Genomic DNA, 23,505 nt, shown 5'->3' on the forward strand with positions numbered 1-23,505 from the left:
CCAAAAGGAAGCCCTACGTTAACAGTGTCCAGAAGCGCCGTCGACTTCTCTGGGCTCGGAGGCATCTGGGATGGACCATCACACAGTGGAAACGTGTACTGTGGTCAGATGAATTAGTATTTCAGGTATTTTTTGGGAGAAATGGAGGCCGTGTGCTCCGGACCAAAGAAGGAAAGGATCATCCAGACTATTACCAGCAACAAGTCCAAAAGCCGGGGTCTGTCATGGTATGGGGTTGTGTCAGTGCCCTTGGCAAAGGTAACTTGCACTTCTGTGATGGCACCATTAATGCTGAAAAGTACATGGAGATTTTGGAGCACAATATGCTGCCTTCAAGAAGACATCTTTTCCAGGGACGTCCATGCATATTTCAACAAGATAATGCAAAAACCACATTCTGCACACATTACAAAGTCCTGGCTGCGGAGGAAGAGGATACGGGTACTTGACTGGCCTGCCTGCAGTCCCGACCTGTCTCCAATAGAGAATGTGTGGCGCATTTTGAAGCGCAAAATGCGATAACGAAGACCCCGTACTGTTGCCCACCTTAAGACTTGTTTGCAGCAAGAATGGGACAAAATTACACCTGAAACACTTCATCACTTGGTGTCTTCAGTCCCTAAACATCTTTTTAAGTGTTGTGAAAAGGAATGGCAACGTTACAAAGTGGTAAATTCTTTACTGTTCCAACTTTTTTTGAAATGTGTTGCAAGAACCAAAATAGAAATTTTGCTTTTGAAAAATAAAACAATACAAATCATGAGGAACACATTAAATGATGTGCGGTTGTATTGTCTGCAATGAAATACAAGTCAAAGTACGTTTTTAGAAATCACTACTTTCTTTTTTTATGTGTTTTCCATACTGTCCCAACTTTTTCTGATTTGGGGTTGTATAAAAGTAAAAATCTTTAAATAATTTAAAACCTAAGACAACAGGTTTGTTAAAATCTTATCGGTACAGAAGACAAGATTTCTCCCCAAACGCTGATAGGAAGACAAAGCGGGAACTATGTATGTCCCCTTTGCTTTAAGTTAGTACAGTGCATGAATTGTTGCTTCTCACACTTAGGGTGATGAATGGAATTCAGGGTTTAAAAATGTGCATCTTGGACTTATTGTGACAGGTGAGAAAAGGCACAATCGCCCCAGTATATTAAATTGATGCAAGTAATGTCATTAGTGTTTTCCTTTGTTTGAAAATTACTTCTTTCTGATGTTTTTGAAATGTATTCATTCACAGAACAAGTGTGTTTTGAAGGGGCTTGATTCTGTTGTGTGTGTGCTGGTAATACATTTTGAAAAACCACCTCTAATTCAAGTACTTGTAAATAACGTCACGGGAAAAGAGGCTGGATACAAGGATAGATGAAATATGATAAATAACACTCCCGTAACAGAATGAAATACTGTGTTTACCAGGGTGTCCATCCGTTTGACATCAGATCTTGACCTGGAAACATCTTAATGTTAAACAAACACTTCATGAATGTATAACAAGAATGGTAATACTGGTGTTATTGTATTAGATATTGAGCGTTTTATAAATGAGGCCCCTGTTTTTTCTTTAGAAATATTTAAGTGTCAATACTGTTTTAACCCTTGTGTTGACTTCAGGTCACATTGACCTGTTTTCAATTTTTGTTTTATATCAGAAAACATGGGACGTAGAAATAAGCGCTGAAAATGTGTAGAAGAAAAATTTAACAATTTAAAATGTTGGAAAAAGCAAAAACAAATGGTGGAAAAAAGGCGTCAAAAACGGGGAAAAAAGTGTTTTTTTTTCAAGTTTGACGGGAAGACAACACAAAGGATAAGACTATAAACTATACTGGTTCCTTTTCTAGCCAGTGGATGAAGCTGATATAAAACTGCCCAGTACACACATTTTCTCGCTTATTATTATTATTCAAGTAAACGAGGCAGGCGAAAACAACCCGCCTGCTGAGAACCGATTTAAAAGAAGAAGCTGTCCTCAAAAAAAAAAAAAAAAAAACACAGAGCCCAGGCTTAAGTTCACGTGGCGTCGCGTCGGGAGTTAGTGTGAGGCTTTCTTGGCTCTCCTCCTCTTGTTCCTGCGTCTGACGACGCTGCAGGAAGTCTCCGTCGTCCTGGTCAGGTCCTCCACCTTCTCCTGCTCCATCATGGACGTCATCTCCAGTGTGAGCTGCAGCTCCTTCAGGACTCCAGCCAGGTCGTCCTCCGGGACGCCCAGATCCATTTGAAACCCTCCCTCCTTGTGTTGGTCCGCCCTCTCGTTTACGCTCTCTGGCCCCGCATCCTCTTCACTTGCTGCTGTCAAATCAGATCCTCTCTCTTTGTTCAGACCCTCTACTCCCTGCGCGGCCTCTCCTCCACCTGTCACGTCCTCAGAAAGGTTCTCCGGGTGGGCTCCCTCGGCGTGTGTCCTCTCAGCCTCCGTCTCCGTCTCTGTCTTCGTCTGGGGACTGGGGTCTTGCTGACTGTGCTGACAGCAGCAGCGGGAATGTTCCCACTGCTGCTGCTGAGGCTCCTCAGGATCATCTGCAGCAACTTTAGACACATTTAATAAGTCGTAATTTGCAGTGGTGGAATGTAACTAAGAACAATTACTCAAGTACTGTCCTTAAATACAAATTTGAGGTACTTGTACTTTACTTGTGTCTTCTTTTTTTTTTCCTTCCACGTTCTACTTCTACTCCGCTACAGGCTTGCATCATGTGGACGCGCCAACACTTTTGTTGTCATTACTTAGAATTCCTCATGGGGGCGACAGAAACTACGCACTATGTGACTAGAACTTGTAATACCAAAAGTCTCTGGTTTTGGGTACACCTCAGAACATTTGTTCTTGGCCCTCTAACAAATCATGTGCACTTTATGATTTTAGACTGATTTCCTGTCATCCAGGAAGCCACTGGTTTCATTTCATACAAATACAGAAACAGAGTATATTTGCAAAGAGACTTTGAAAGAAGGTTAAGAAAGGTAAATCATTACAAAGAGTAGCAAGCTGTTTTTGCTTGTTTGTTGGCTTCCTTTTCTGTTTGTCTATCTTGTATGAATGTAAAAATGTAAAGAAAAAAGCAAAAGTAAGTTATGTGTTTTTTCGGTGTTTTAAGCCCCCAACGTCTCCTTCTAGGCAGCGCTGCCTGGAAGGCACTAGGATTAGGCAATGGTTATGGTTAGGGTTAGGTGCCTTGAAGTCAACGTTCGTAGCGCTACCTGAAAGGAGACGTTGGGGGCTTAAAACACCATCGAGCTTGAGATGTCTTCCCTGTTGAAATGTTTAGGGAACGTTGGAAATAACTATTTGAGTGTTTGCTGCATTAACAAATCAATTTCACAAATATGTGAAAACGACAATCTGAATTTGGTCATTACTATTATAGGACAGCACTTGAATGTACCATTCATTTTTGATGTGTTTAAGTGCTAAAAAAAAACAAACCTGTTCCTGCTCACAACTTCACCAAACAACTGTCCCCAAACAAACCATTACTAGTCCCTTGGTTAGCAGGTGGTACATTATTTTAAGAACTTACACGAGTTTTATGTTAATGGGCTCAAACTAAATGTCTCGCATGATCCTCTGAGGGGGTGATATAAAAATATTTTAAAACAAATTGTACAAATTCTTTGTTTTTGTTCCTGCTTCATTACATGTATAAAATGGCCACTGTGAGCATGCAGTGTTCATGTACCTTCCCAGTCCTCCTGGGTCTTCTTCTCTGGTGCCATGCTGTCCATCAGCTGGCCCTCCTGCATCACCCGGGTGATCTCAGTCAGCTGCTGCAGGAGACTCTCCTCCTGATCCGCCGTCACCCCCTTCACCCTGCAACACAGAGCGAAAACCAAACAGACCGTAACTATCTTCCACTCCTAAACTTGAATCATTTTTTTGACCGCTAACGCTGTGACACCGAATGCTGTGAAGCTGGAGTGCATTGGCGCGATAGCCTTTGTTCTGAAGTTGTGTAATTGTTTATGGATTTATCGCTGAAAACATGAAATAATGGACATTTCATGCTGCCCGGTTAACCAAATAAACATACAGTTATTCTGCAATGCAACATCGTCAGACGATTCTTGAACGCTACACAGCATGTTAACATCAGCGCGTCAGCCAGGTCACTCCGGGTTAAAACCACCTCAGTAGTTACGGTATCAGACGGAACAACTTTACACACACACACACATCATATATATATATATATAATTTTTTTAAATAAAAAAATAAATGAAAAATGAATGAAATGAATTAACCGTACAACTTTTTACTATACTAATATACTGATCAGTTGATGGTGTGCCTAATTTGAAAATTTCTGCCAGAACTTTTTTTTTTAATTTCTTTTAATTTTTAACATTATTTTGGGGCATTTCTGCCTTTATTGGATAGGAAAGCTGAGATATGAAAGGGGAGAGAGAGGGGGGAAGACCTCCTCTACATATGTGCGCCCACTCTACCAACTGAGCTAACCGGCCACTGTGCTTCATTTTTTGAATGTAATATTTTGGACATTTTTGGAGGTTTGGGCAATGATCAGTTGGAATTTTCTCTTACATGTTTTAAAGAATGCTATTTTCACACAACAACTCAATTTTTGTGAGGGTAATGTTAAAATAGAACAGATTTCAAAGATGATTTCAATGGAATTAATACTCTCACACGTCCTTATCACATCCTACCGGAGTAACTATAATACTTTTATATACTTTTTAATTATATAATTTAATACCAAGTAATAAACTTTTCAAACTTTTAACTAATAAGATTTTTCCCAGTAATTGAGAATAACACATGAAAGTGTGTAATACGAAACCACACCCAGTAATAAGTAATAATCATATACAAAGGAGAGAACACATTGCAGAAAGGAAATGATCTCTGCGTTCATACTTTATGGGAGGGTCACGTTCTTTGCTGTGGGAGAGATTATTGCACACATGCAATTAAATTAACAAATAAAACAAATGTGCTCAATCAAACAAGTAATTCCTGTCAGGAGGAAGATAAGAAGGAGGCGGAGGGGAAAAAAGGATTCCTCAGTAAAGGCACACACCCACCTGCCAGGACTGTGGTGGGCGTTGGAAACAATATTCTCCATCACCAACTCAGTTTCCCTCAGTTTGTCCTGCAGCTGAGCCAACTCAAAGTCAGCTGGAGGGCGACACAGGGACAAGAGAAATGAAAGGAAAGATGCTTTAAGGAAGAATCAAGGACAAGAAGTGCATTCAAACACTGGAGAAACAAGCTTAGTGTCCTCAAAAACTGAAAGTGCAATGCTGTTTTTTTTTTTTAAAGAAATGACTTGGAAGTAAGCTAAAAGCTAAAAGAATGAGTATGATCAACGTTGAATAATGGTACTCACTGATCTTTCTCTTCTTGTTCTCTGACCGAACCGAAGGAAACCTGCTCTCGGCTGGCTTGTTGTTGCCCTTAGATGTGATCTAACGGGGAGACAATAGACAGAGTAACAAGGTGAACACACTCTAACACAGTTACCACAGTAAATCCCACAGTCGGTTTGTATTTAAACCACTTGCACACAGACTGTTGTTTTTCTTTCTGCCAAACAGTATTATTCCTTTGTTAAAGTGCTCATATGATGCTCATTTTCAGGTTCATAATTGTATTTAGAGGTTGTACCAGAATAGGTTTACATGGTTTAATGTTCAAAAAACACCTTTTTGTCGTACTGCACACTGCTGCAGCTCCTCTTTTCACCCTGTGTGTTGAGCTCTCTGTTTTAGCTACAGAGTGAGACATCTCACTTCTGTACCATCTTTGTTGGGAGTCGCACATAACCTGACTTCACCAGATAGATCGCTTAGCATTTGCTCAGCATATCCATCTGGGAACTTTCCGTTGGAGAACTTTTGGGAAGGGGCGAAAATACTGGTTAGCTGATTGGATAAACCATCTGTCTATCACCACCTATGTTGGCGATAGACGGGCCAAATCAACCAATCAGATCAAACTCTTGCCGAAACCAGTCGGGAGAGAAAAGCCTTCAGTGCCGTTTTTTTGCTCTTCTTTCAATGAAGGAATACTTTCTAATTTGGATAAAACTTGCGCGATAGCTGCGCTCATCTCATCCGTGGAAGCTGCCATGTTGTTTAGACTAACAGTCGCTTCTCGTTGCATCACACCTAAACCCGCCTTAAAACCAACGCTGATTGGTCGGTCGTTTGGCGAATGGCTCCAAATTTTCTCTATCTCAAGATGCCAGACTGATCTGCAAGTGGAAAACTGGAGCTCACGAAATCAGGACAGTCTCACGAGGCTAAGTCGCACATGCGCAGTAGCTAGGTAAGGACTACTAGCTAGTCAGTTGCAGGGTATGAGGGCGTGCTACGCTAGCACCCAGGCGAGCATTATAACGTGTGTTACAAAGTGACCCACGTTTGTCTCTGAAGTAAAGGCTGGACTGAAATACAGCTGTTTGGAGCAGTTTGTGAACAGTGTTTTCTGTTGGAGATGGTAAGTCCCTTTGGGGTGGACTTTGGGCTTTTTCACTTTGTAAACCTATTACATGCACAAAAAAAGATATATAACACAATAAAGGAAAGGGAAAAATCCAAAAAGCATAATATGAGCACTTTAAGTAAAATGGGTTTTTTTCTTTATGGTTTCATTTTGCTGCAATTAAAAATACTTTCATACTAAAACTTTTACTGGTAGTCGGGGCTAGATATCTTTTAAAATGTGTCTATACTAGCGTCAATACTGACACCCAAACTGTAGTTGTTATTTTTTTGTTTTATTACTAAGAAAAAGTCATTTGGGGAAATACACTACACAAAGTCACTTTCCTGCGGAGAGATCGATACCACTCTGAAACTGTAAATTAATTCTACCACTAGTTAAAAAAATCTGTCTAATAGCAAAGATCACTAAGAAATGCGGTATATCTCATTTGTTTAATCCATACAAAAAACTAAGTGTGACAGACATTTACCAAAATGTCAAACTATTTCTTCTACATCTCCAGGAATATTTATGCACTGTGGAATAAAACTTTTTTTTTTTCTTTTAGAGTTTTTCTACTATCTCTATACAGTTCATCATTCAGAAGTTGTGTTACGTCTCCAGTGTTTCACCTTAAACAGTATGTAGAGGATGTAGAGTAAGATCCCGAAACCGTACACGGGGATGATCTGTCCTGCCAGGTTGGATTTCCCCCCGGTTCCTGCCCCCGTTCCTGCTCCCTTGGCCCTGGCTATGGCCTCGGAGTTGTGGGCTCTGGAGAAGCCGGAGCCTGCGGCCTTCTGGCCTCGACCCTCCGGGGCCGCCTGGCTGCGCATCAATGGAGGGAAGCGACCTGAGCATGCAAGAGGAGGAAGACAGGTCAGGAAGAGGAGATTCACCTGGAAGTCTGTTGGGGAAAACATGACTGATTCACAACATAAATAAATAGAGTACAGCACAATCTGAAGTCAACTGAATCTACACTACAGGAACAATAACTGTGTATATGAATTATTATATAGACAAATGATTGTTTTGGGTGTGCAGAGTTGTTCAAAGGCCCCATGCCTTAAAACAGAGTCTAAGTGGACTGATTTATTTCTGCTTTCAATAGAAAACTAAAAACTGCATATTGATATATCAACATGTCTTTTATTTCAAGTCTCTGTATAATGCTGTCTAATACAACAGTCCTGCAATAAATCTTACTTTCTGCTTTATGTGAAGGTTACATTTTTTCTGCCTCATTTTTAGCAATAAAGGTAGAGTGTGTTAGTTTAGATATTTATTTACATCAATTGCCAGTTTATTAGGTAGGCCTACACCCAGGTAAACTAATGCAGTTGTCCAATATACCGTACCTTCATGGAGGTTATAATGTTGTAAATAGGGAGTCATACAATAATATAATGAAATACGGTTAAGCAGCACCACAAACTGCAGCCAAAATGACCGTGAATCAACACCTTTCTAAAACAATTTCAACAAAAACTAAACACCATATCCTCCATGAAGGTCGGATTTATTGCATGACTCACTGCATTCCTTTTAGCTGGGTGTACCTAATAAACTGGCAACTGAGTGTATTTTATTTATCTTGCATTTTTATTAACATGAATATTAAAACAGGGGTATGTGGCGCCCTCTTCAGGGAGGAAAATGTAACTGGAAGGACGATGATACACCGGTGAATAATAAATAAAATACACTTTATATCCCATCCTTAAAATCGAATACATTCTAAGATTAAATCCTCCATGTGAAAAGCCACCACCAATTGACCGAGCTAACGATGGAGAGAAACCGTGAAAAGGTGACGCACCCTCCGGCCGCTCAGCAGCATCCTTCTTCCCGCGGGATAACAGCATTTTGGGCAGCAGCAGAGCGACGCACAGCACGAGACACGTCGCGAGGGTCACCTTCTGAAACGTGGACATCGCCATACCGACAGGTGAACGGCCACCTTCCTGTGGAGAAAAGTGATATTATCTAACGGGTTTGCGGTGAGGAAACGGAGAAGATGTCGTTTCTCATTTATTGGTTACACTTCCTTGTTGCCTTGAGGACCGGAAGTGCACTGCGGCTGTAACGACTGTGTTTCACCACTGGGTGGCGCCAAAAGACCGCCTTTATTAGTACCCTTTAGCCTTTACTGGCGCCCTTTATATAAAGGGCTAGCCTTTACCAGAGCCGTGCTGAGGCGGTGAACTGATGTCAGACTGCAGAAAGTAAATGTGGGAATAACGATTACTCTTAATATAATCAAGTATTGATGCCTCACGCACATTTCTTCACTCCATATCATCCACGTTGTCATGAAGATTAAATCCAGCAGTGTTATTTGCGCTTTTGAGTGATAATTGTTCCACAAACACTTCAATCAATCAATCAAATTTTAAATCAAAATTCGTTCTTAATATTTAATCGGCGCTGTCTCACCGTCACATTGTCAGCTACGGAGCGCAGGAGGAGGAGATGGCCCGACTCCATTAAATACAGGGTAGCTGTGATTTTGGCAATTAAATACTGCGGTGACCCGCGTGCGTAATGCTGCATGATGGCACTGTTGCCCTCTCTACTGGATCCAATTCAGTACATAGATCCAAGAGCACAGCTTTAGGGAATTTAAATCGGCATATTAACCAGTCATGTCGTGGTCCCTGAAGCCTCTCTCTCTCCTGATTCTTCCATTGGCGTAGTACACCTGCAGTGCCAGCAGTGCCATCATGCAGCATTACGCACGGGGGTCACCCCGTTTACAACCATTTGTGATCGTAGACACCTTGCCAAAATCACAGAATCAACTAGTGGAATCCCCCACTCCGAGATACAATTTGAAGACGGAAGTCTAATAGGCAAACACACTTTTCTTCATGCAGGTTTTGTCACGAACAGTATTAAAGTTCGGGCCGATAATGAGGCCTCAGTGTAACGATTGCGCGAGAGCTTAACGGCTCTATTTCCAGATTTTTGACATTTGATGATATATGCACAGTTCTAAAGACAGATATTTAGTTATTTGCACTGTGTTCTACAGTTATCTAATGCTAGTGTATTTGATGCTATCCTATGTATTCCATGCAGTCGGGCCATCTCCTCCTCCAGTGCTCCGTAATGTGACGGTGAGAGAGCGCCGAAATATGAAGACAACGATTTTATTTAAGATTGGAGTTGGATTTTACAAGGTGTTTATGGAACAATTATCGCTCAGTACAAGCCCCGAAAAGTGACTTTGAGTCCTTGAAAAGCGCTATACAAATTCAATGTATTATTATTATTATTATTATTATTATTATTATTATTATTATCAGAATCAGAATCAGCTTTATTTCCCAGGTATGAGGACACGAGGAATTTTGCTTTGGATTATGATTATTATTATTATTATTATTATTATTGTTATTATTATTAAAGATCCAATGACATGGTGCTCTTTGGATGCTTTTATATAGACCTCAGTGGTCCCCTAATACTGTATCTGAAGTCTCTTTTATATAGACCTTAGTGGTCTCCTAATACTGTATCTGAAGTCTCTTTCCCGAAATTCAGCCTTGGTGCAGAATTACAGCCATTAGAGCCAGTCCCACAATGAGCTTTCCTTAGGATGTGCCATTTCTGTGTCTGTAGCTGTAAAATGCTATTGAGGAGAAGAGAGGGGGCAAGGTGGAGAGTGGAGGTGTGGCCTTGACCAACTGCCACTTTGCTCGTTTGAAAGCCATGATGTCTCTCTCTCTCTCATGGGTGGGCCAAATTCTCCGGGCAGCAAAGCAGAGAAAGGGGAGGTAACCTTGCTCCTTATGACCTCATAAGGAGAAGATTCCAGATCGGCCCATCTGAGCTTTCATTTTCTCAAAGGCAGAGCAGGATACCCAGGGCTCGGTTTACACCTATCGGCATTAACCACTGGGGGACCATAGGCAGTCTGGGGGAAAGCATATTAATGTTTAAAAAAAACCCTCATAAAGTGAAATTTTCATGCCATGGGACATTTAAATAAAACTGCTGGATTTAATCTTCATGATAATGTGGATGATATGGAGTGAATAAATGTGCATGAGGCATCAATACTTGAAAATATTACGGGTAATTGTTATTCCCACAGTTGGAGAAACAGGCTTTCTTTTACTGTCTCTAAAGTAAGCTAGCTGACATGATCTACATCTGAGCTACTGCGCATGTGCGAGTGCAATCAAAGATAGTACAGAAGAAGAAGATGAAAAGAGGTCTCACTCTGTAGCTAAAACAGAAACCAGGTGAAAAGAGGATCTGCAGCAGTGAGAGAGAGCTGTGCAGTACAACAAAAATATGGTGTTTTTTGAAAATTAAACCATGTAAACCTATTCTGGTACAACCTTAAAATACAGTTATGAACCTGAAAATGAGCATAATATGGGCGCTTTAAACTATTATATATTAAATCATTAGATTATTATTACACATGAATTAATGTAAAAGCAGGATTTTACTGTTGTAGCTGGTTTAGGTGGAATTAATTAAAAACTATTTTCAAAAGGACTGCAACTTATAATTATTTTCATTATGGATTATGGACTATACTGTTTGGCAATATATAACAAAACATCATATCATCTTATGAGCTCTTCATGTTTTGTGTGCAAAAATATGAATCTGTAAAGTTGTCAGATAAATGTAGTGGAAGAAAATATCCAATGTTTCCCTTTGAGATGTCATGGAGTAGAAGTAGAAAGTAAAAAAAAAATACAGACGTAACATTTAAATGTGTACTAAACTACAGTACTTGAGTAAATGTTAATGATACAGTCCACTACTGAATTCTAAGCAGTTTATTGAACTTTTGTTGTTGTTGATGATGGAAAACAAGACACATTATTATTGCAAGCAGAGTCTTTTTTTTTTTTTTTTTTTTTTTATATCTCATGAAATGTCTCTTTAACATCCTCTCACTGGTGTCTGATGCGTACTCACATTGATTATGAGTCATCGCAGTACATAAATAATGAGCACACAAACTGAAATTAAAATTCAGTTTAATTAGTCGAGAAAAAAAACAACAGCTTGAGATCAGAGTGAAAACAAAACTGTTGTGGGTTTGAAGCATCGCTCAGTTCAGCCGGGTCTTCGGTGGGATGAAGGAGAAGCAGTTGATTCTCATCAGATGTTGAACTGTATTCAAACAGTATTTGCGAATATGTTTCAGTTTGTTTTGCGGCGTCCTACATGCCAGATGGGTGGGGTTCACCACAAAGGACAGTTCAGTGGCTGCCAGAACAATTTGCCAATCATAGAGAAGTTTAAAAAGACAACTTAGTATTTTTCCCTGTGATGGATGACTTGGTTGATGCTATGTGTGGTCTGATTGGCTTCCCTCCATCCATCTAGTATTTCAAGTTTGGTGAACAGACTCAAATTATTGGTTGAATGTATGAAGAGCCATCACAGTCCACATTAAACATCCTCCTGGTAGTTTCCATGATCACTTCCTGGTTCATCTCTGGTCCATCTGATCAGAAATGTTAGTTTTTAGGATAGTTCCCACGCAGCTCTATAATAAAGAGTTCAATCATGGAAATCAGTGTTGTTTCCACACATGCTTCAGTCTGAAACAGGAAGCCGATAAGGACTCTGCTGGTGTGAGTTTCATAGTCCAACTGGCTCCCAGTCATCATGCTCTGATCTGCAGAAAGAGAAATGAAGAAGAAGAAAATGTAAAACAGCTCCTGGTCACTGTGTGGTTTTAGAGGTTCAAAAAAACATATGATCAGCTTCATGTGTCTACTAATTGCGGTAAAATAACAGAAATGTTATTTATCTTATAATAAAATTGTGGAATGCATTAAGAAGAAATGGTTGTGTGATTTGCTACAAGGGCGCTTTCAATAGAAAAACAAACTGAATACACTTTTATATTATATTTCAAAGACAAAGGCAAAATAATGTTCAAAATATGAGTTTTAAATCCAAGTGTCTTGTTGTGAAAGTTGCAACTTTAATGGTAGTCTCGCATTGCCAGAGCTTCCTCCACAGCGCTGCGGAGGATTGTCTGGTTAGTCCACATAGCATTCCGGGATGGGAGAAAAACGTGCTCTGGTTTATTGGCATTTCTTTAAACCAATCACAATCGTCTCGGGCGGCGCTAAGGGCCGAACGCAGCACCGGTGTCTCTGCAAAATCGGGAAGGAACTTGTTTTGGTGTACGTTCAAAAGTTGTTTTAGTTGTGCAACAGTAAACTCAGATTGGACAGATAGTCTAGCTAGCTGTCTGGATTTACCCTGCAGAGATCTGAGGAGCAGTTAACCATAGTCCTCAGAAATCCACCGGAGTTTAAAATGCCAACACAAAGAACGCAGAAGGTGAGGGACATCTAGCCAAAAAGAAGGCCATTCGACAGAATTTATGGCTGAACAATCCCGGAAATGAAACGTCGTTGATACAGACTACTTTAATGGTAACCCAAGATTGGCTGTCCGTATGTGAACGCAAACTGCATTTTACAACATTTGGAAAATCTGTGTAGCCCCATATCTCATATATACTAATCTTAAATCTGTAAATGTGTCAATTTAATTTAACCAGTGCCTTTTATTTATTTTGATCATCATTATATATTTACTTTAAAGTGGTGCTTTCCTCTCGTAACAGCTGCTATTACTGCTTTTATTACTGCTTTTATTTATTTGTTTTATTTTAACTACACCGAGAAGCCTTGCGAGATGTCATTGGACCTGAGTACAATGACAATAAAGATCATTCATTCGTCCATTCATTCACTCATTCATCTTGGCAGAACTACAGGCAGTACTTTTCATTCCCCTTGGAGATTTTAAAATAGTTTGTTTAAGACTCTTGATGATAGTTTTTTAATAATTAAACTGTGTTGCTTCAGCGCTGGATGTCTGGCTTTAGACCTGTTGTTGTGTGCTGGTGACTATGAATGTTTATTTTATCATATTTTTATCATAATAAAACATAGTTTATCAGGGACAGCAGATGTAAAATATCCTTTTGGCTAATTCTGGCACACTGTACATTTTCTATATGTATTATTAGTGTGCATTGTCCCTGTTAAATAAACCTGAAATAAATAAATATTTTATTGATTTCAATGAGACTACCTGATTGAATCAAGTTAGTATTTTGAATGAAAGTCGACACAGTAGAATGAAAGTCTCGACTGGCCCCGAGAAACCTTAAATGATGTGCTACAATGCAAACATTGTGTGCATTATTTAGGAAGTATAAATATGCCTGTGTTATTTCTAATGCCATGTTAACAAGAAATGAAAAGTGTGACCAAGGAAGTCAGAGCAAAATATTAATTAAAAAGATTAATCTTCACAACTGCTACAAACAACAGAAATGTCCTCTCTGGAGACCCGTAGTCAGCACCACGATAGAACTCATGCTGAATCCTGCTACTCTTCTACAAATAAGCAAGAAATTAACTTGTGCATCACTAGGGACATGTTTGGCTTTTTTATTTTACATTTTTCGATCATTTTGGGTATGGTATACAGTTTGGCAAGGGTATGATTTATTTTTCTTCAAATTTTGTAAGTTCAACCTCGGCTCCTATAATAAGTCTATAATAAACTGTGTAGCCAAAATACAGACACAGTATGGGACAAATATGTCCCTGTATTGAAACCCATTAATTCTTTTTTTGATCTTACAACCTTACCAGCATAAAATCCTGCATTTTATTTTAGGCTTTCAATCTAGCTTCAAATTTGTAGTTTTTACTATTTTACACCAGATTAAGTCATGTTTCATGTTTGCCCCTAGCATTTAGTATATAAGAAGTAATTCAATTTCTGAAATTAATTACGATCATGACTGAAGTTGGTTAAAAGACTTCACTTAATGACAGTGGAAAATAAAATTAATGGATAATTATCAAAGCTGTTTTTGACAAGTTTTTAAACTTTTAAAGGATGACACAGGCGAGGTTATACATTTTTCTCATAGTCAACAAATTCCATGAAAGGAGCCTTTAAGTACATTTTCCTGTTTTTACTTCAGTTTTTTTTTTTTGAAATGAATAAGCTTTAATAACTAGAATATAATTTAGTATAATGATACAGTTATACATCAATAAATGCAGAATCAGAGTTTATTAATATTTTATGTAGCTTTTTATCTACATTTAACTTAGGTCATGTCAGACAAGTTACTATATAATTCTAGAAGGGTGGGAACCAAGGCAAATACACATATAAAAAGCATTGGTCCAGTTGTCACATTTATAAGTCTTTGACAGAAGTTTAAATAAATCTATAAAAAATCCAACATCAACAAAGTTATTTGGGTCTTGAGAGAACAGTTAAAAAAAGTTACAGCATCTGGAATCCAGAAAACCTTCACTGTAGCCACATCTATAAAGTAGACTTTCATTTTTAACGCACTCCAAACAAAATATACAGAGAATTACATTTAAACATGCCTCCATTTCTCACCTCAGTTAACAATAAAATTGAATAAATCCTTTACAGAGTTGGTCAAGTCCTCAAATGATTTCTGTCGAAAAAAGCAAAATGATGGCATGTTTTTGAACCAAGGCCAACCCTAAAACCTGAATAATTGTGGATTTTGTGGCGTCTGCTGCATTTGCTATCAAACTTCTCCCATCGGCCATTGAAGCCGACCAAGCAACTGTTTGAAAAATGTCCATAGAAGAAACTGCATACTTCACGCTCTTATTTACCAAAGCAGACATCAGCCAATGATGCTTCGAAGGACATCAAAGGGATGAGAGAGCACAACCAAATATCTAAAATGCATAAGTCCTGTTTTCTCTGTTTATAAGACGATTTGGATTTTGCTTTTCAAGCTGAAATCCACAACTTTTAATAATGTTCCAAATACAGCAGCAATGATGGAGCATCCAGTGTCACCTTTCTGAAGTTGTGTTAGCTCATTGTTGTTGGAATTCAGTGAAAATAACATCTAAACAACCAGTTAGTGTTTCACCAAACTGCCCCATTAATAATAATATATTCATTAAAAACATTATGCTTCTCATTTTTATTTGGTCCTCCCTGTTATTCTACAATCAGAGCCAACAGATGAACACATGTTCAGTGGGAAAAAAACTTTATGATTTAGGATGATGGTGTGTTTAAAGCTCTATGATGATTTTTAATATTTATTTTGATTTGAAACTTAAACTTAAAAGGGGGAATATGCTCATTTTCAGAATTATACTTGTAGTTTGGGTTTGTACTAGAACATGTTTACATGCTCTAATGTTCAAAAAACATGTTATTTTTCTCATACCGCCTGTCAGAATACCTGTATTCACCCATGGCTGAAACGCTTTGTATTAGCCCCTGTCTCTTAAAGCCCCCCTCCTGAAAAGTCCAGTCTGCTCTGATTGGTCAGCGTTTCTGGGTGTTCCGCATCTGTGTATCTCCACCAAGTCTTGAATGCCCCACTATGTTCACCAGCTAGTCGCTAACTTCGTCTGTCTACTGTTTGGTGCAGAGCTGGTTGCTTACAACAGTTTATCAGAGCTTGTTTATAAAAAGATAATAACAATAATAACAGCTGTCTGCTGCACCTGGAAATGGAGTTGGTGTGAGCGGCGATAGTAATCTCCAAAAAAATAAGTTATATTAGCATCTAGTTTAGCTTTAAATCATTTTTTGAGTACAGCTCATTGATTAGTTTAAACCGTAGACAAGAAAGATTTCTTGCTGATTTAAAAGCTGAATCTCATTATGCAGTCCTTCCAGAATTTTTTTTTTTGTGATTGTTGCGGGCAAAAATCCTTGATTATGGGGCACGTTTTCTTAAAAAATGCGATGCAATATGCGGGATATTTATGCAATTTTTGCAATGAAATTGCGGGAACTTGCAAAAACTGTGGTTTGATGTAAAAGAGAAAAAAAGTGATTCCTCCAACACCCTGCTTTTCGATGATGTTCACGTCGCGTAATTATGTCACTTCATAACGTTCCCATGGCAACAGGGAAAAATGGCTGCTCTTGTGTGAAGTAAACGCAACATTTTTCAACTTTCTGCTAAGATACATGTGACTTTTTTGTATGGAAATGCGGGGATTATGAAATCATGCAAGCCCCGCATATTTTGTGCGGAAAAACGTGGTTAAAATGATCAGTCATCAATAGATTTTTGTAAACTTCCCTCCAAACGGAACATATGCGTCAATACTAAATGTCACATGATGCAGACTTTTTCAAAGATAATATGCCACAGCATATCTTGGCATGATAATGTCAGCAGCCTCTGGTTTGAAGTCTCATGTCTACATATGGTCACATTTGGGATGAGCTCTGTGAGCTCACTTGTATATCTTCCAGATATCTCAGCAGCGCATGTTTTAGTTCAAACTGTCAGAGCAGCTGCCTGCGACTGTAATTCATCCTCATCAGAATATTACCTCTTATTGAGGCTGCCTCTCTGTGCTGCCATTAAGATGGCCTCCTTCGTAGTCCAGCTGGCACAGGATCATGTTGTTCTTGAGGAAAAACTTGTCTCCCACGCAAAATCTGCAGAGAGAAATAAAAATATGGAACTGGGTCTTGGTTCTTTGCTTGAGCTGAAATGAATCATGAGGTCCCAGAGGAGCATTTCAGGCATATTTTCAGCCCTGCTATGATAATCACAAAATTAATCTTGCATGATTGCTGGCTTGATTAACTATCCAAGTGATATACAAATGTTTTAACCCTTCGAGGTTTTAAACTGTGCAGTAAACTTTATCACATTCTGATTACAATGCATATTGGTGATATGCTCATAATGAACGGTGAGCTCACTGGTGCACCGCCCAGATAAGTCAACTGAATTTGATCTCCCTGGCTAATTGCTCCCCTAATCTTACCTCTGGCGGCAGAGCTGACAGGCGAAGCAGTCTAAATGGTAGACATTGTCTCTGGCTCTCATCACCATCTCAAAGGCAGGGATCAAGTTACTGCAGGCTGCACAGTTCCCCGTCACCCCAAAGAGCCTGCAGAGGGAAAGAGGGCGACAAGCAGACCTGTAGTCTGGACGCACTTAAGATACATGTCAGCCAAGAGCTGAAGAGGGAAAAAAACACTGAAATAAAGGGAAGACAAGCCTGAAAAGTAGTTCAACAGGACCCTATGTCTGAGTCACAGATGTTGCACACTTTTTGCAAATATAAATTGTTTTAAAGTGTTCAACTGCACTGCATTTCCTACAGATTATTGCTGGCTTATTGCTGCTGCTGCTACTAATGTCGCACTTGCATCATATTGTATGGATTGTAATTAAGAGCAGCCAAGCAGGAGGAAACATTCCCATCAGCCTCTTATAATTCTGAGTAGGAGGAAGAGACATTTCTAACACGATATCTCCCACATGGCAGGAGATAACTGCATCAATCTAGAGCCAAAATAAAACTGCAGAGCAACCGCTGTTGTCAGTTAAATGTAAATGAAATCCAATATTAACTGATACAGTTAAGCTAATGTTAGTTAATTAACAAGGCCTTGTGTCTACAGCCATGCTAACATGCTCACAACAGCATTACTAACATGCTGATGTAAATGTTTACCATCTCAGTTCAACGTGTTAGCATGCTAACATTTGCTAATCAGCACTAAAAGACAAAGTACATCTGAGGCTGATGGGAATGTTAGTTTTACCAGTTTGCAGGTATTTGAACATAAACCAATGTGTTGAATTTTTTGACCTGAGAGATGAGCGCCACAGGAAAAGTTTAGGGATTCATGCTTTGGAGAACATAACATTTTGGACCAAATTTCATGGCAATCCATCCAGTAGTTGTGGAGACATTTCACTCAAAACCAGAAATGTCAACCTCTTGGTGACGTTAGAGGAAAAGTCACCAAAGTTCACCAAAGTCAGAAGGATCCATCATCTGGGGAACATGAATGTCTGTACAAAATGTAATGCCAATCCATCCAGTAGTTGTTGATATTTCAGCCTGGACCAAAGTGATGGGCCGTTGGGCACAAGGAGCTATAAATATACAGTATATATATATATATATATATATATATATATATATATATATATATATATATATATATATATATATATATATATATATATACTATATATAGCCAAAAGTTTATTGGTAAAACATTACAATACAGAACACAACATTTTGAGTCAAAGAACAAGTAGTCTTGCATAGCCAGACCTATCTCCACAGCACTAGGCCCCCCAAAAAAACGGTCTTGAAACACCCATTATCATTTTGGTATAGGGGAATGGACTGAATACAGTAGCAATATACATCAAATATGATACGTTACTCAAGAGCAAACTTTGAGGAACAATGTTAACAAGTTTGTGTCTTTCTATTCTGAATATGAATCAGCAACTGAGCAATGCAAAACAAACTAACTACTCATTGATTATTGGTTATATATTTACTATTTGTGTGCGCCACCAGTTGAGTATTATTCTCGTACTATTTAGTCCTAGATTACTTAACTCACTATCTACTTATCATTAGTGATTCCTTAATTACACGTTAGCAATGTGTTTCTTATTCATTCCTTTGTAACTACGCAAAATTGTGTGTACCATCTTGTAGTGTTAACAATTCTGTATATCTGGTTCAAATGCTTTGCTTGCTGTGAACCGTGAGATATTTCACAGAGTATCAAATGTAAAAACTTTCATACTGTAAACTGGGTATAACTTGGATCACTGTTTCATTACATCAGCTGCTGATAAAGAGCAGGAAAAGGGGGATTCACTGAAGTGAAAAAGTCAACATTTATATGAAAATGTCACTTATTTTAAGTCCCAGATGGCTGTTTTTTGCCTCATAGGACATTACACAAAAGAACTTGAGAGTCAATCTTCTGAAACAATTTATCTGACACCATTTGAACTATGTCCTCAAACTACCTGAGAACAAACCCAGGGTTGTTTTTTCAACACTGAGTGACTCAGTGCTGACCAGCTGCAGATTGCTTCACCTCTCATTCACCTCTAAAAGAATGAACAAACGGCTCCCTAAGAGCCTGACACACATAAAGATAAGTTGCCCAAGCGGCTGATTTCCATATTCCATTAGAGGCCAGATAGAAGAGGAGGTTTGGGAGGGAGCAACTGCTATGGAAAACGAAAACCGCAACAAAAATAAAAGGAGGGAGGAAAGAAGCGAGCATGTGTCTCCATGAGCTTCGGATGACAAATGAAAAAAACGTCGTCAAACGAGTGACCAACACGGGGAACAAAAGCGAGTCCTAATTAACCGAATGTTCTGATCTAACGAGCCTGAGTCCTGAGCAGGCACCTGGTGGTTTTTTTTTTTCCCTCCTCCTTAACGAGGCTATGGAGCTCAATGCTAATTCTCTACTAATGGTCCAATTAAAAGAAATCACATGGTTTTAATCCTGCTCTTCAAAGGCTTTTGGTCTGCACCCTCGCAATGATGAGGAAAACAGGAGGCAATCTAGCCAATTTAACTGTCAAAAGGGGTTTTAGTCTCTTAAGTGCAGCGCAGCTAATGAGAGACTTAGCTCCAACCAAATCCAGCTGGATTGTACATGAGACTAACACATGAGTTCAGCAATGTGGCTGAGATATCAGGAGTTCTCCTGCTGACCTGACACCAGACGTCCTTATTTCAGGCAAGAAAGTGAAGGCTATATAACTCTGAGAAGAGCCATTTGAGCCGGGGTTTGGTGTCATCAAGATTCATGGTCAAAAGGCTGTTTAAATCCAAAATGAGTATTTAAAACATAGGCTACTTAATTCATAAAGTCATTGTGTAGTGATTCCCAGACACTAGCGGTCGGGTTCAGACAGAGCTGTTCAGACGATCTAAAAACATTTATCTCTATCTGAAGAGTTTATAAGGAGGGTTTGAAGTGTGTTTAGTGTTATAAACCTCCTGCCTCCATTACATGGCAGATAGCGGGTATCAGCATACACTTCAGTGTGGTGTTTCAATGACTTGGAGTAATGTTGCCTACTTACTTTTGTTTCTTAACAAATGTTAAGAAACTGATACAACTAAATATGTAGCTATAGAGCCAGGAGACAGTAAGCTTAGTTTAGCATAAAAGGAAACCACAGTATATACCTTCTAATCATTATGTATCTTGTTTGTTTGAAAATGTAAAGTGTAAAAATGACAATTCAGATTAGACACTATGGGAAGTTACTAGTCCGGCCAAGACAGTCCGACACATAACCCCACTTAAAATGGAGAGAGACGGAGCCAGGCTAGCTGTTTCCCTCTGTTTTCGGTCTTTATGCTAAGCTAAGCTAACCAGCTGCTTGCTCCGGCTACAGACATAAAAGTGCTATCAATGTTCTCATCCAACTGACAAGAAGGCAAATATTTCCCAAAGCATTGAACTATTTCTTAACATCCTCAAGAGGATGGCATTTTTGCCTATTGTTGCATTATGAAATCTTCTGTTTCTTTAGATACTCTGTGCCATCTTCACCCTCTACTGTATTGTCTCATTTCTTTCTATGTTTATTGAAAAATAAGTAAAATTGGCCAGAGCAAAGCAGAACAGAAGAATGTAATATTTTTGCTTTTTAATACACAGATCCTGCAGATGACTCCAAACAAACTCAAGTAGCTCATTAAAAACACGCTTGGACTTGTTTAGTATCTTTGAGAAACATGACACACCTTCTGTGAGGGTTTCACTGAAAGTTTTACTGAACCAGCCTGAAGGTTCAGCAGTATTTTAATCTGAGTTTACACAGTCACCGTTATCTGCATTTGGAAAGCTAACTGAGAGCTGCTCACTTGTGCCTCTGTCCTCATGTAAGTTACATTTCTGCACACTTTCCTTATTCAGTTTCTGCTGGATTTTCAACGGGAGGCTCTCAGATTCAAGTTAATATCTCTGTTAACCTACGTTATCAGACTGTTCCCTTTTACTACAGTCACAACAATCTGCTTCTTAAATCGTTTACAGTACTTCAATTCTGTTAATAAACTGCAAACTCTACACTTGACTTCTATGATGGCAACAGCAATAATTACTGGGATGATTTGTTTTGAAGCTGCAGAATGCAGCCAGTCCAGATGCACCTGTATGTACCTCAGGTAGTCCCTGCGGCAGAGGATGAGGTTGGCCCGGGTGTAGAGGGTGGAGCCCACCCGGCCCAGGCGGCAGTCACAGCAGGCACACTTCAGACAATCCTCGTGCCAGTACCTGTCCAAAGCCTGCAGCATGAAGCGGTCCCGGATCTTCCCGTTGCAGCCGGCACAGCCCCTGGGCTTCTCTCTGGACTGGAGGGACACGAGAGACACACCTGGCAGGAAACAAGAGAGTGACAAAGACATAGCCAGATGAGGTTGAACTGAATTCATGAGAATAGTATCAATAATTCAGAGATATTCCAATAAGGTTGATAGATATATCACAGGAGTTATAATGCTATGAATACATTTGATCATTATACATTCACTGTTGATATCACAGACACTATACATGTCAGTAAATTATAGTGATATAAATAAAATATAAATTAAAAAAATAGGTCTCCTTATATGCAAAATGTAATCCCCTATGGGAATATAATAATGGAGACAAAATGGCTAAAGTCAGTTTTAGGGACATGTCTAAACTACAACACACAACAACAACCAACATGATACAACAGTTGTTTTCTGTTAGGGAGGAGTCAAACTCATCATTAATCTTAATAAAAGTGTTTTGCAGTTTGATATGAAAATTGGGGAACATCTGCTTTCTGCAATCTTTAATTTAAATGTATGTCTTGTTGCAGATACACACAGTCCTTTCCCAGTCTCCAAAACCTTTTTTTCTGTTTCCATAATGTCATAGTTAACATTATGGAAATGAACGGCGAGCATAAATAGGCTAGGCTACTTACTCTCCTCCTTCTCCAGCACCATCCTTTCTGGAAAACAACAATCCAACAACAGTAGAAATGCCACCCTCAAGATAACAGCCCGAAGAGCGATAATAGACACAGAGGGCTTTGACACTCGCTCAAACTTCAGCTCCGCTCCTCATTACCCAGAAGAAAGCCATGAGAAACAGTCGCTTTCTCGTAAAAAGAAAAAGAAAAGTAGCCCCGCGGATGGATGAAAACAGCGTCCCCGGGTATCACCTTGCCGGCAGGAAAGATGTCCTCAAATTAAGAGTGGCTGTGTGCCTTATCTTAGCTGATGTCAGTGCAAAAGCATTCCTGTATCTGCAGGCTGCGGCTGTTGCCCAAAGACGAGCTTCTCTGCACTGAGCTCTCTCTCTCTCTCTCTCTCTCTCTCTCTCTCTCTCTCTCTCTCTCTCTTCCTTTCTCGTTCTCTCTCTCTCTCTCTCTCTCTCTGCAAACAAACTCCCACAGTCAAATGGTTTTTTTTTTCAACGCTGCGTGCTAATTATATAAAGTCATTATGCTCAGATCTGATAGTAACCGCCCCCTCCCTCTCTGAATCAATTATTCAATAGACAGTCACCCACCAGGACAGCCCGGGCCTGAGGTGTTTTAGAATGAGCTTATTCAACTCCAAGGACACCAATTATCTCCAGGGCGCCCTGTAGTCAAAGCACCGGCTTTTCAGCACGGCAGATGCAGCGCCTTTTACCGCGCACGTTTACATGCGCGTGGACGTCTGCTTCTGTGTGCGTGTGTGTGTGTGTGTGTGTGTGTGTGTGTGTGTGTGTGTGTGTGTGTGTGTGTGTGTGTGTGTGTGTGTGTGACATATAGCCTATATTCAGTGTGTTCGTCCCTTATTTGTGCACTTATGTCTTTTTTTCTTTGTGACAAAAGTAAAAACAATACAAAGTATTACAGTATTACAAAAAGCCATAAAGGTCACGAAACTCTATCACAGGTCATTAAAGGAATATTTTAGAACAAGTAGGCTATAGGAATATTATTGGAATATACACCAAAAAGCAATTATGGGTTTCTTACCTACTGTAATAAAGATCCCTATTTCCTTCATTTTTCAACTTCTTTTCCTTTCCTCACCTCACTTCCTTTCCTCATCACTAATTGTCTCTTCTTCTTTTTTTGGTGCGTTCCATTTGTACTTTGAAGTCGGAATTTCCTAGTTCCAATTCGGAAATTTTAAATGGAACGCCCCACGAAGTCTGATTTCC

At 39.4% G+C, this 23,505-nt stretch overlaps 2 protein-coding genes across 2 annotated transcripts; both read right to left on the bottom strand.

Moving 5' to 3' along the window:
* Nucleotides 1–1,787: 1,787 nt before the first annotated feature.
* ric3b (RIC3 acetylcholine receptor chaperone b) lies at nt 1,788–8,480 on the bottom strand. Its single transcript, XM_028585768.1, has 6 exons — nt 8,276–8,480; nt 7,086–7,306; nt 5,354–5,432; nt 5,049–5,142; nt 3,683–3,813; nt 1,788–2,531 (listed from the first exon to the last, which is right to left on the bottom strand). The coding sequence occupies exons 1-6, from the start codon at nt 8,394–8,396 to the stop codon at nt 2,038–2,040; spliced, it is 1,140 nt and encodes a 379-aa protein (XP_028441569.1). The 5' UTR covers nt 8,397–8,480; the 3' UTR covers nt 1,788–2,037.
* A 2,763-nt stretch (nt 8,481–11,243) lies between these two features.
* On the bottom strand, nt 11,244–22,639 carry LOC114560782 (rhombotin-1). The gene is made up of 5 exons (XM_028586408.1): nt 22,271–22,639; nt 21,472–21,685; nt 17,280–17,405; nt 16,836–16,944; nt 11,244–12,109 (listed from the first exon to the last, which is right to left on the bottom strand). The coding sequence occupies exons 1-4, from the start codon at nt 22,290–22,292 to the stop codon at nt 16,839–16,841; spliced, it is 468 nt and encodes a 155-aa protein (XP_028442209.1). The 5' UTR covers nt 22,293–22,639; the 3' UTR covers nt 11,244–12,109; nt 16,836–16,838.
* Nucleotides 22,640–23,505: the final 866 nt, after the last annotated feature.

The sequence above is a fragment of the Perca flavescens genome, chromosome 8 (assembly GCF_004354835.1).
Source record: "Perca flavescens isolate YP-PL-M2 chromosome 8, PFLA_1.0, whole genome shotgun sequence".
NCBI classification, from domain to species: Eukaryota; Metazoa; Chordata; class Actinopteri; order Perciformes; family Percidae; genus Perca; species Perca flavescens.